At 49.2% G+C, this 13,310-nt stretch overlaps 1 protein-coding gene across 1 annotated transcript in view; it reads left to right on the top strand.

Annotated features, from left to right (window-relative positions):
- Positions 1–13,310, top strand: part of PI4KA (phosphatidylinositol 4-kinase alpha) — a 106,343-nt gene that overhangs the window by 60,679 nt on the left and 32,354 nt on the right. Inside the window, exons 20-28 of the mRNA XM_053664697.1 lie at positions 817–925; positions 1,271–1,407; positions 1,607–1,740; positions 4,120–4,202; positions 8,843–8,913; positions 8,996–9,120; positions 9,711–9,792; positions 10,039–10,122; positions 11,223–11,312. Coding sequence (XP_053520672.1) covers positions 817–925; positions 1,271–1,407; positions 1,607–1,740; positions 4,120–4,202; positions 8,843–8,913; positions 8,996–9,120; positions 9,711–9,792; positions 10,039–10,122; positions 11,223–11,312 — 915 coding nt within the window. The remainder of the gene's footprint in view (positions 1–816; positions 926–1,270; positions 1,408–1,606; positions 1,741–4,119; positions 4,203–8,842; positions 8,914–8,995; positions 9,121–9,710; positions 9,793–10,038; positions 10,123–11,222; positions 11,313–13,310) is intronic.

Raw genomic sequence — 13,310 nt, 5'->3', positions numbered from 1 at the left:
TCTGCTGGGGTCCTGTGAGGATCAACTCGTACAGCAGGCATTGTGCACATGTTTAGCCATTTTATTTATTTTTTTCCTAATTTAATTTATTTGTCTTTAGAAGGGAAAGGAAGGAGAGAAGTGTCAATGTATGGTTGCTTCTGGTGCATCCCCTGCTGGGAACTGGCCCCTTCCGGGAACTGGCCTGCAACCCAGGCATGTGCCCTGATGGGGAATCGAACACGATCTTTTGGTTTGCAGGCCCATGCTCAATCCACTGAGCTACACCAGGCAGGGCTCACGTTTAGCCATTTTACATGCCTGAGGAGCCGCTCCATGCTTCCCACCAGGCAGGACACTGTCCGGAGCAGGGGGCAGGGCCTTCAGTCCCTCACTCCTGCATCTGTGCAGCTCTGCCCATACCTGTTGTACATACTGGGATTCCGCCCAAGATTGCTGTTTGAAAAGTGGGGCTGTGGGGGAAGTTGTAAAAGCCACTTCTCAGCCCACAAAGTTTTTCACAGTCCGTCACTCCAGTCACATCTGTTCACCTGAGCCCTAGCCCCAGTTCATTGTCCCCTTCCCCTGCGCGCTCCGTCCTCTCCACATTCCCAGGCTTTGGGCCTGGTGCTGGGCAGGCTGCTCTCTTTTCATGTACCAGGGAGCTTACCAGGAAGTGTTGGTTATTGCTTATGGTGCCTCTTCCTGTTCAGTCTCACTGACGGCTTCCGAGAGGATGCCCTTGGAGAATGAGTCTGTGGTTGATTTCACATGCTTAGGTGTTAGGGTTTCGTGACCAAATAACCTCCTTTTCTCCCTCTCTCCTTGGCACATCAGCTTACCCGACGGTTGCCGCCCATCAAGGAAGCTAAGCCACGGTTGCAGAAGCTCTTCCGAGACTTCTGGCTCTATTCCGTACTGATGGGATTCGCCGTGGAGGGGTCAGGTAGGGGCATGTTTGCTCTCCAGGGAGGACAGAGTGCTGGGTGAAAACCACCGTGAGGTAGGACTCGGCCCACTATGACGTGCACACATTCAAAATCAATCCAATGCAACTGCTACTTCCTACAAGTATGTGCAAATGTTACTCTTCCCAGATGTGGTTTAGGGTTCCGAGAATACCACATATCTTAGGAAAAACCTGCCCAAATGAGGAAACAGATTGGTTTCTGTGCCCCATTTTGGAGAGAATTGTCTTAAACCAAGGGCCCATGACTAGAAGTTGCCAGCATCGCCCCACTGCGGTGCGTCACAGCCAGGGCAGTTGTCTCACTCGTGCTCTCTCTTCCAGGACTGTGGCCAGAAGAATGGTATGAGGGCGTCTGTGAAATAGCCACCAAATCCCCACTGCTCACCTTTCCCAGCAAAGAGCCGCTGCGGTCTGTCCTCCAGTATAACTCAGCCATGAAAAACGACACAGTCACCCCTGTAAGGATCCACACCCTCCCAAAGACAGACAGTGCAGCACAGGGTTTGTGCTGAGCTTTCTGGGACCATGGGAGCAGACCCTTTCACTTGTTAACAAGATGTGAATTAGCCAGTTAGCTATTGGTGTACGGGTCTCCTGGGGGTAGGCTGTCGCCCCGCCAGTGCCCACGTGAGCCCAAAAGTGTTCGTTTCCCTCTAGGCCGAACTGAGCGAGCTCCGCAGCACCATCATCAACTTGTTGGATCCTGCCCCCGAGGTGTCTGCCCTCATCAACAAGCTGGACTTCGCCATGTCCACCTATCTCCTGTCTGTCTACCGGCTGGAGTACATGAGGTGAATGAGCCTTTCCCTCCTGCACTGCCCTCCACATCTGAGCTGATTTGCACTTTTGTGCCTTCTAGGCATGAAGCTTGGATGGGCCTGTTTTCAATCCCTCCCAAGATGTGCAAGCATTCTTAAAAACAAAACACACCCTTTGCTTTTCCTCTGTGCTCCTCCTTCCTGAACACTAAACTCTATGTCTAATAACACCCCAGGTGTCTGAACTCTGCTATTATCCTCCTCTCATAGGGAATGGGCTTTTGAGCAGTCGCAGTAGATGCTGCAAATCAGTCCAGTTGACCGGGCTAGAGTCCTATTAGAAACCTGCCCTGAGACTCAAATTGGGCTGGCTTCCGGGACCACAGTGGAGTACAAACAGGAAGTGGGAAGGTGCCTGCTCCAAAATAATCCCACAGGGGTCCTGACGCTTGGGATGCACCTATAACCACAGTGGACCTAACGGCTGTAATAATCTTAATGATCTATAACTGTCACCATGACAATGTCAGTATTAGCATAGACTGAATGCCAAGTGTATTGATACGCTCTTCCACAAGTCAGTGAGGTAGACACTCTTATGTACCCGTTTTGCAGGTGGGGAAACGAAGCAGCCAGGATGCTCAGAATTCAGCTGCCTATGGCTGCCAGTGCTAAGGCTGAGGCGTGCTGGACTGCAGCCAGAGAGATACAGAGCCACAGAATCATGTGTCCCCGTCACCAAAAAAAGTCAAATTGTACTTAGCCTGTTTAAGTCACAAGATAGAATATTTTAGAATATGATAAAATGTCTTTCTCATATGGTTTGGAAGAGAAGTATCAATTCTTAAAAGGAGGGATATTTGGAAAACACTACTTTAACCTTTATTTGGTGCCACAAAACCGTCTGGTAAAAGAAATTATACTTGGAAGCTCAGCATGTAAAGCAGATTGAGAGTGTTTGGCGTAAGTGGGAGTGAGCCCCACCCTCCCTGCCTCCAGCAGCCCGAAGGCTCTCCACAGCAGGGCAAAATTTCACGATCAGTGACTCATTTATCCCAGGGGCCCGTAGAGCTAAGGGAGACTTGGTTTTCTTTTCTCTTTTCACTGTAATTTTTTTAGTTACAAAAGTAATATGAGAGCATTACGTAAAAACTTGGAAACAGGTAGAGGGAAAAAACCCTGAGCTCACCGCCATCCCCTAAAGCATGTGAGCCTAGTTCCTTCTAGTCTTTTTTTATAAAGAATACATTTTCAAAGAAAAACAGAACAAGTCAAACAAGAAAAACAGAACCAAAACAGAGCAAAAACCTCGCTTTAACCCTACCACGTGTGGCCACAAGAGATGCCCTGAGCCTCATGCGGCAGGGCTGGCTTCTCCTTCCCCACAGGTGTGCCCATGAATGGTGATCATGGGCCCTCCGGATATAGGCCATTGACTTGGCTGGCAGAGCCCTGGGCTGCCTGGCATAGATTCCCAGCCACTAGTTATCGGGAGAACTTTAAAAGAAGTAGAAAATGTGAGATACTGTGTTAAAAGTATGTGCACATGAGTGCTTGAGACCACATATGCCTAAAGCCACCAAGCCTGCCCCACTGAAGCTTAACCCTCTGAAGGTGGGACCCCACCAGCACTGAGGAGCGCTGGTCTGTGTACATGCCTGTGCTGTCCCAGGAGAACCCCCAACCCTGAACAGCCCACCACAGGGGCCATGCTTCAGGTGCACACCTTTCTTTCCTTTCTCTTCCCTTTTTTCTCCAAGGCCAAAGATATTTTTTACTCTAAAAATGAAAAAGTTCAAGGTGCATGAAGTAAAAAAGAGAAGAAAAACATTGGGATAATATAGCAGGCAGTAAAGGTGAAAAATACAAGCATCACTTTCCGTAGCTCTGCATCCAGAGATGCCCACTGTTGATAGTCCCTTACCTCCCCTTCTAGAAATCTGTGCGTGTGCAAGCACACGTACCCTACACGCACACTACACGTACACCAGGTACATGGAGGGCTCGAACCTGTTTCCCTAGCACCCTGCTCTTTTCACCTAGCAGTTCATCTCAAAAACTTTCTGTAGCAGCACGTACAGAGCTGCCTCTCATCTTGGTGGCTGCATGGTGTACTTTGGACTGTCTGACAGGGCTCCTGTTGATGGACATTCAGCCAGTGCTGTGAGGAGAATCCTCAGGCACGTAAACCTTAAGATGCGTCACTAGTGGTGGGTTGCTTGTTGGGGCAGTGTGGGAATGTTATGATAGATGGTAGACATCAACCTTCAGAAAGGACACATCAGTGTTTGTCCCCCGAAATGGTGTAGGGCTTCCGTTCCTCGTAGCCTCACCATTTCCAAGCAGTATCAAGTCTGCGATGGGGAGGGCTTGGATTTTTCAAAATGTACTCAAAGCTGTTCTCCTTGTTAGGGTTTTGCGCTCAACAGATCCTGACCGCTTCCAGGTTATGTTCTGCTACTTTGAGGATAAAGCTATTCAGAAAGACAAGTCTGGTAAGTGTATTATTGTGGTAGTCTCGTGATGAACTGAGCTTTGACAGTATTGAGAAGGAATGTTTCTCCCTATATTCTGTCTATGAGAGAAAACAGTTTTATGAAGCTGCACACAACATTGGAAAGATCAGTGTGCAACATGTAACTTTAAAAAATACGTATCTCTGGGGCTCTGCCACTGCAGCAAGAGGCCAAAGAGCAGAAGGAAGATCACTCTTGCCCAACATCAGTGCTCAAGTGTGCTCCAGCCCCCAGATTTCGGGCTCTAACACTGTCCTCTGCCGGAAGGGTCCTGGGCTCCTGGGATGGCCGCTGATGGACCGGGAGCATGTTGTTGTTGCCAGGGAGCAGTCCTGCCTCTTAATGTCTGCAGCAGGCTGAGGCCACCTGTAGAGAAACTGTCATGATTTGAACATGAGTACAATATTTTTATTGTTTTCCTTACAGGAAGGTTGCATATACTAGGGTGTGTGTGTGTGTGTGTGTGTGTGTGTGTGTATAAAATATTTTTTCTTCTCTTAAGTATTTGTGAAGTAGAGACATGTAATTGTTTCCCTTGTGACCAGGAAAGAGCCACGCAGGCCAGGGAAGAGGTTCATGCCTGGTCTCAGAGAGGAGCCAGGTAGAAAGGCAGGTGACAGGCAGAGGTAGCCCACCAAGTAGCCCACCAGTTAACAATGCTCCATTAGCCAATGGAAAGCGTGGGGCGGGACACAGCCTCCATTCCTCGCTGTGAGGGACTCCTTGGTGGTCCTGCCGGTTACGAGGGGACCCCACAGAAGACCACGAGTATTTCCAGTGACATTGTCAGAGCAGACCAGGCCGTCAGGGCAGCAGGCCAGGACCTGGGGGCCACGTCTGACTGTAGGGCTGCGTCATTTCTGGGACAGGGTCCTCAGACCCTGAGTGCATGGCAGATCTCAGGTGGAACCAGTCCCAGCTGAGAGGGCCAGACAGAAAAATAATTGAAACTCTCAGATGGTGTAAAAATATTACACTTATCGAAATCCTAATGAGGTAAACCTAAGATAAGAATACTAATGAAAATAAGCCTTGGCTGGTATGGCTCAGTAGATTGAGTGCTGGCCTGTAAACCAAAGGGTTGCTGGTTCGATCCCCAGTCAGGACACATGCCTGGGTTGTGGGCCAGGTCCCCAGTAGGGAGTGCACAAGAGGCAACTACACATTGATGTTTCTCTCCCTCTTTTTCTCCCTTCCTTCCCCTTTCTCTAAAAATAATTAATTTTTTTAAAGAAGAAGAGAATATGTTAAAATAGAGGCAGCAAAGGAAAAATGTTCAATGCATAGCGTAGGTGCTCTTTGACCAGTTTTACTGTAAGGACACTGAGAAGTTTTAGCATCACTATTGGTCTGTCTGCTGATTTATAAGCTGTTTAAAAGCTGAGACTCTGAAATAGAAGAATTTGATTAATTTTGTTATCGTGTTTAAATGAGGGAATTTAGTAGGCTGGATCCATGAATCTTTATTGATTAACTATGGGTAACTATTTCGAGGAGTGCTGACTGATAGTCCTTAAGATTCACAAATTCAGTGTTAATAAAGTACCATTAGGAGTTCTGTCTGCTCCAGAAGCCATCGGCGCACTGAAGAACCTATGGCTTGTTCCCGCCCATGGAGAACTAATCCCCAGCTGCTTCTGGTTCCATTTCCTTTTGTTGAAAAATCAGCCTTGACAAAATCTTTTTTTAAAAATCACCTCAGGGGCTCTGAGATACTGTTTTGTGTGAGATTAGGCACCAGGAAGTTAGGCACGTGAATTTATGTCAGCAGCTGGAAGCCAGTGGGGTTAGCTGGCAAGGAAGGTCGGTGTGAGGGTTCTGGAAGTTTCCTCAGCTGGCAGTGGGGGAAAGACTGAGGGGAGGAGAAGCCTGGAAGAGGCGGGATGGAAGGTGCAGGCAGTTTCTAGAAAGGCAACCTCTCTCACTGGGGTTGTGGGGTGTGGAAGGGGAGGGCGTCACGCGCAGAGGGTCTCACACAAGTGACCCAGAACCACCCGGGGCTGTCGTGGAGATGACATTAACCACTGGCGGAGCTGTTCGAGTAATGGCAAAAACAATTAAGACTGCCAACCCCTAGGGGACTCAGAGCGTAAGCACATGTCGCCAGCCTCCTAATGAGAATATCTGCAGACTCAATCAGATGCCTCTCAAACTCTCTGTCTTACCTGTCATTCTCTCCTGAGCGCTGTTTTTCTGTTGCTGTGTCATCAGAGGAAATTAAGTTGTACTGATTTGCTCTTTACAGACATTGCCCTCCACATGATTTCAAATGGAGTATTTGTTTTTGTTCCGAGTATGGTATTTAAATTAAGCCAATTAACGTGCACCTATTAAGTTTACTTCCCCCCTCCTTTTCTTTCCTAAAACATGAGAGGTGGGAAGGAAATGTCTTTGGAGACAAGTTATTCATGAATTTTCAGAACCAACCAAGGGAGAGGTTATAGAAAATGTTACCAGTCCCCAAAGGAGAGGGCTGGCCCCTCCTCTGTGCCGGCATAAGCCAAGCCTCCTTGTGTGCCTGCAGTGGGGAAAGGTAAGGGCAGGAACCTGCTCCTTACCTGCTAGTTACCCAGTTAGTCAGTACACTGGTAATCTAGAATTAACCTTCAGCACAAAAGGAGAGTGACTTTTTTAAAGTGAAAGTCTCTAGATGCTACTACATGATAATGGTGTCTGATCACTGTCTGATTGTTATTTATTAGAAATTTACAATTTCCGTTTCGTAAGAGCTATATGAGAAACTATTACACTAAACATATATCCCCTACACAAGATTTCCCCTCCCAAGCCCTGGCTGGTTTAGCTAAGTGAATTGAGTGCAGGCCTGCGAACCAGAGGATTGCGGTTCCCAGTCAGGGCACATGCCTGGGTTGCAGGCCAGTTCCCAGCAGGGGACCCACGAGAGGCAACCATACATTGATATTTCTCTCCTTCTGTCCTTCTCTCCTTCCCTTCACCTCTAAAGGTATATATATATTAAAAAAAAAAAAAAAAAAAAGATTTCCTGTCCCAAACCCAGCCCCTTAGAAGGCAGCCAAAGGCAGCCTTTTTCTACCCTTAGGCATCTGTCCTGGTCATACTAATCACTTCCCATATTTCTGAGAACTGTTGGGATGCATTTATCATCATAAAAAACACATACAAGATGCCTCTTTATATTCCAGACTCTGCTGGGCCCGGGTGGAGAGGTGCAGCACCTGCCTGCCTACTCTCTGTCCTGCTGGCCTTGCTCTCTGTCCTTTAGCCGTCCTAGCTAAGGACACCGGGTGAGTGGGACAGCGTTGTGGAGGACGAGTCGACATTTAGTACAGTTCTTCCTCACAGGGGTTCTCGTGGTGCGCTGTTACTCGTGAAAGCCTGCTTTCTACCCCAGTAGCAGTGAGCACACCCAGTGCCCGGATCTTGATTTGTAAATTCCATTCTCCCATAAAAGAAACCAGGGCTCCATGGATAAATGGTTGATGCTAGGGGGTCTGGGGCAGGGAAAACACAGATGCGCCTGGGGCGCTGTGTCAGAGAGGAAGGTCATACGAAAAAAAAGAAAGAGAAATGATGTGGGCTTGTCACGCAGACACAGGAGACAACCTAAAAGAGCTCCAAGAGGCCAAAGCTGGGACAGTCTGAACAGCAAAATAACTACAGTGCTGGATTATAAACCAACAAAAGAAATAATATTCATGAGGCCGTACTGATTAGATGATTGAACTAAAAAAAAGGAAAGAAGGGAAAAACAGTCCTCACAGCCTTCTAATAACTCAGAGTAGGAAGAGTGAGGGACACAGCAAATCCCGATGAGAGGCCCAGTCACTGCCGTAGACAAAACCACTGAGAGGTGCTGAATTAGTGGGCAGAGTTTTAAAGAGAAATGGGGTATCTGCACAGCCTCAGAGTACTTTGTCCCAAATATTCCTCACTGACCGTAGCGGTTTGAACTTTGTCCACAGATTCTCTGCAGGAGGGGGTGCTTAACCCCCTCCCAGAGTGAAGGCTGGGCGCAGCGACTCACTTGCTCCCAGGGACTAGAGTGTGGGGAAGAAGAAATGAATGGTGGGAGACCTGGCTAATACCGCTACACACTAGTGGTCAAGGTGCAGTCAGCGATAGGAGATACTGATTTCTTACACCCCGATATGATGCGAGGGGAAGGGCACTCAGACTCTATGCCATTTTTCCTGACATCCTGCAATCTTAGTCTAATAATGAGCAAGGATCGGACAAGCCTAAACTGAGGTAGTTCTTACAGAATACCTGTGTTCTTCCGAAGTGCCAAGGTAATACAAGACAAGAACGGTTTGAGGAATCAACAGAGGCTGGGGGGAGTCCAAGGAGACATGATGAGTAAATGTCACGTGGCATCCCGAATTGGATTCTGGGATAGAAAAGGGATGCCAGTGGGAAAACAGAAATACAAATAAAGCCTGAAGTTTAAGAAATAGCATCTATCAATATCCAAGTGTTAGTTTTGACAAGTGCAACATGAATGTCGGGAAGCTGGGTGAAGTGTGTATGGGAACAACTCAGTAAGTCCGAAATCATGTCCAGAGGAAACATTTGAGAGTAGCTGGGGTTGGTCCCTTCCTGTTGATGCTCCTGACCATGGAAACCCCTCCTTGTTTCAGGGATGATGCAGTGTGTGATTGCCGTTGCAGACAAAGTATTTGACGCCTTCCTGAACATGATGGCAGATAAAGTAAGCCTTGTCAGAGACCAGCTCATGTCCGCCAGCAGCTCACCAAAGGGACCTGACGCTCCTGTCTCTTCTGACCCTCCAGGCAAAGACCAAGGAGAACGAGGAGGAGCTGGAGCGGCACGCGCAGTTTCTCCTGGTGAACTTCAACCACATTCACAAGAGGATACGGAGGGTGGCAGACAAGTACCTGTCCGGTCTGGTAGATAAGTACGCTCGCTTTTCCTTCAGTGCTCTGTGAGTATGTGCACGTGTGCGTAAACTCTGAATCCGGGAGTCGGAGGAGAATCGTCGTTACATTGTCAGTACGGAAAAAAGTGGAGTCAGAATGAAAACTTTCAAAGGGCAGGGCAGCCTCCCACGGAATGTCAGTGAGTTTGCTGCAGCCACTACAGAGTCCCAGCCTGGGGCCCCCCTCAGGAGCACCTTCTCCTCCTTATCCCCAGGGTGTTGTGCAAACACTGCCGTTTTCTGTGTGCGCCATGGCGTGAAAACATTGGGAGCCCTGGTCATTAAAGAGAAGGATCTCTTGAGGGATATGGGACAGTGTGGCCTGGCCACTGCATAACCAAGATAGGTTGGAAGCAGTCACTCGGGCCTGTATCTGGCCCCGAGAAGTACAGATGGCAGAAGCCTGGGAGCATTTCTGACTGGGTGCCCTGCCCTGGAAGCCTCCCGACCTCTGACCCTCCGCCGGGCAGCCAGAGGTGGGACTCGCAACCTCCTGAGGCTACACTTTAAGCAATGTGGGTGTGCTGGGGATTTGGCTCCTGGGCTCTGAGACGTGCCTCTTGGTGCAGGTTCCCCCACTTGCTGTGGAGTGGGACGGTGCTAAAGACCATGCTGGACATCCTCCAGACCCTGTCACTGTCGCTGAGTGCGGTAAGTGTCCCTGCCCACCATCACTGGGCCTAATCTTTGCTACAAGTGGTTTAGTTGGGGGTGGGGAGCCCACATCCTACCATGGCCCTTCCCAGTAAGCCGCGTCCAGTTTGGAAGCCTGTCACAGACAGAACAAGTTGGAAGCAGGGAGACAGGGGCTCTGCCCCTCAGTGTCCCTGGAGGCACAGCTTGGCAGGGGCAGACTGGGGAAGGCCGTTGGAAGAGGGACTCCTGTTGTGCTTTCAGGATATCCACAAAGACCAGCCTTACTACAACATCCCCGACGCCCCCTACCGGATCACTGTACCTGACACGTACGAAGCCCGAGAGGTAGGCCCAGAGCGGTCCTCTTCTTAAGGGCCATTTCACTGCCATCTCCTGTGTCTGTTAGGATCAACATATTCTGCATATTATGTCATTCAGTCCCCAGCAGTTTGAGGTGTGAGTGGTATAGGCCCTATTTAGCAGTTGCCGTGGTCACACAGTATGAATGGGTGCCAAATGACTCCCAAGCCTGTCTGCCACTCAGCCATGCTGACTCTCAGCTCTTTTCTTGGTTTAGCTGCCAAACGAGTTTTCAGCTGCCTGTCAGTTTGTAGCATCTCAAAGCTGTATGCACAAGCGTGACTGTGAGACAAGCTTCACTGCTCTGCGGTCTGACTCAGAGCCCTCACTGTGTTAGATTGAAGCCCAACTCAGATGGGAGCTCCCCCAGGCTAGGGCTGGTCACGTTCAATGTCAGAGCCTCTCAGCCAAACTAGCTGCCAACAGCGAGTTTCCCGTGTGCACTAATGAGGCCCGTGTGGTGGCCTTTACCTCCCTGGACCTTCCTTCTCCTTCAGTCACCGACTCAGGACCTGTTGCACAGCGGCTCTGTGATGTGCTGTGAGTGTGGGCTCTACCACACAGCCTCATACGGGAATTCCAGACCAGAACGTGTGGACTCCCTGTCCCTGGAGCCTTGGTGTTAGGGCACAGTCCCTGCATCAGTTTGCTAGGGCTACTGTAACCAAGTATCACCGACTGGGGTGGCTTAAACAACAGAGATGTATTTTGACACGTTTCTGGGGCCTGAAAGCCTGAGGTCAAGGTGTTAGCAGTGTTGGTGTCTTCTGAAGCTCTCTTCTTGGCTGTCTTCTCTCTGTGTTCTCACATGCTCATCCCTCTGTGTATGACCATGTCTTCATCTACTCTCTTTATAAGGACACCAGTCCTGTGGATTAGGGCCCATCTTCCTGACCACATTTTAATTTAATCACCTCCTTAAGGGCCCTGTCTCCAAATGCAGTTACATTCTGAAGTGCTGGGAGTTGGAGCTGCAACGTGGATCCAGGGGGCTGTACTTAGGCTATGGCTATCCATGGTATCCTGGGGACTGCTTTCCGACAGCCCAGATACACTGACCTAGGGTTGACCACACCCTCTTTCAGAGCATTGTGAAGGACTTCGCTGCACGCTGTGGCATGATCCTACAGGAGGCAATGAAGTGGGCCCCTACGGTCACCAAATCTCACCTGCAGGTACTTTTTTGAAGTCATCCAGTATAAATCTCAATAAGCTCTTTCACACCATCCAGAGAGCTTTACACAAACTCAATACACACAGCATTAATATGAGTAAACAGACCAAAAACATTTGTGCCTGAGAATAATAGAAGCCTCAGAAAATGATCTGCTTTAGGAGCACCTTAGGGGTAAGTGTGCTGTTTGTAGGTGTGACCAGATGTGTGGGGAGGTGGGCCCAGGGCACCAGACTATACACCTTCAGTGAGATGCCGGGTGTGTGTCGGGACTTGGGGCTGCTTGCAAGATGAGTGAGGAAGAGGTGGTGGGCTGGGAGGCCTGGCTAGCCAGTGGCGGCAGTAGCTCCGAGAGCAGGGTGCAGGAGTAGGAGTGAAGGTCATGAAGCAGAGTCAGGACCCATGCCCATGAGAGCTCCACCTGGGCTGCAGATGTAGCTAGTTGTATAAGAGTCCTTTCAGACCAAACCACTGGCTTATAAATGCAGGTGATGACAAGGTAAGCCACTGCTCTGAAGTTGTTCAAGCAGGGATGAAATGATGCTACAACATGTAAGGGAAAGAGTCACCACAGAAGGAATCAAAGATTAAAAAAATGCCACGAGAAGAAATCTGGCTTAGCAGGTGTATCAAGAGGAGCTCATGAAGTTGACCTTGTCAAGATAAAGCTAGTTCCAGAGTGTTTGCGGGTGTGGAACTGAGGTAGGGTAGAGCAGCTAGCTCCAAGGCAGCCTCCTTGGAGGTTGTTTGGAATGCATTTTGTAAGAACCCCTGAGTTTTGCCTGGGGTCACTGTAAAGTTCCTCCTTCCACAAAGATGTTGGCTCAGTGAGGATGAAGACACTGGGGGAATGAAAAAGTTGGAGACTTTCATCAGGCAGGCCTACCAGCAAAGCCTGACAAAGCTGGGCCTTGCGATTGGGCTACTCCTATAACTTGACGATTTGTAGCTATCTGGTCTATATACTATTCTACAGACTGGGGTGGTTTCTCAAACTATTCATATTTGGGGAGGACTTCCGGCCGAGATGGAGGCATAGGTAGACACACTGTGCCTCCTTGCACAACCAAAATTACGGACAACAAAAATTCAGAAACAAAAGAAACAACCAGAACTGACAGAAAATTGAACTGTACGGAAGTCCTATAACCATTCATCCATACTGGTAAGAGGGAAGGCATCGGCAGCTGGCAGAGAGGGGTCTCGGCAGGAAAAAGCGGTGGCTGGTGGACCTGGGTGTGCAGGCAGTGGTGGGCAGACCCCAGGTGCAGGGAGGAAACAAGCAGACCCAGTGAGGCACATGAGGCGGCTGGCTGACTGCGGTCACACATTCGCACACAGATAAACCTGGCAAAAACAGGGAGCAAGACAGACTGCACAACCCAGGGCCCCAGTGCCAGGAAATTAAGCCTAAAAGCACTGATTGAAAACAGTTATGGGGGTTGAGGTGCTGGGAGAGACTCCCAGCCTCACAGGAGAGTTCGCTGGAGAGACCCACAGGGTCCTAGAATGTACACAAGCCCACCCACCTGGGAATCAGCACCAGAAGGGCCCAGTTTGCTTGTGGGAAGCGGTAGAAGGGACTAAAATCCGAGAGAGAGCAGAGCAAGCGCCATTGTTTCCTCTCTGACCCGCCCCCCCAACATACAGCGTCACGACCCAGCCACTGGGTTGCCCCACCCTGGTGAACACCTAAGGCTCTGCCCCTCATTCATAACAGGCAGGACCAGACCCCCCAAAAAAAGGCTCAAATGGAAGAACAGATCAAAGCTCCAGAGCCAATACTTTTAAGCGACCAAGAGATAGCCAACCTATCCGATGCACAGTTCAAAATATTGGTGATGAGGGTGCTCACAGAATTGGTTGATTTTGGTCGTAAATTAGATGAAACAATGAAGGCTACAGTAAGTGAAATGAAGGAAAATGTACAGGGAACCAATGATGATGGAAAGAAAACTGGGACTCAAATCAGTGGAGTGGACCAGAAGGAAGAAAGAAA

The sequence above is a fragment of the Artibeus jamaicensis genome, unplaced genomic scaffold (assembly GCF_021234435.1).
Source record: "Artibeus jamaicensis isolate MK-2021 breed Jamaican fruit bat unplaced genomic scaffold, CSHL_Jam_final contig_1128, whole genome shotgun sequence".
NCBI classification, from domain to species: domain Eukaryota; kingdom Metazoa; phylum Chordata; class Mammalia; order Chiroptera; family Phyllostomidae; genus Artibeus; species Artibeus jamaicensis.
The sequence above is the reverse complement of the archived record's forward strand: the minus strand, read 5'-3'. Positions and strand labels throughout refer to the sequence as shown.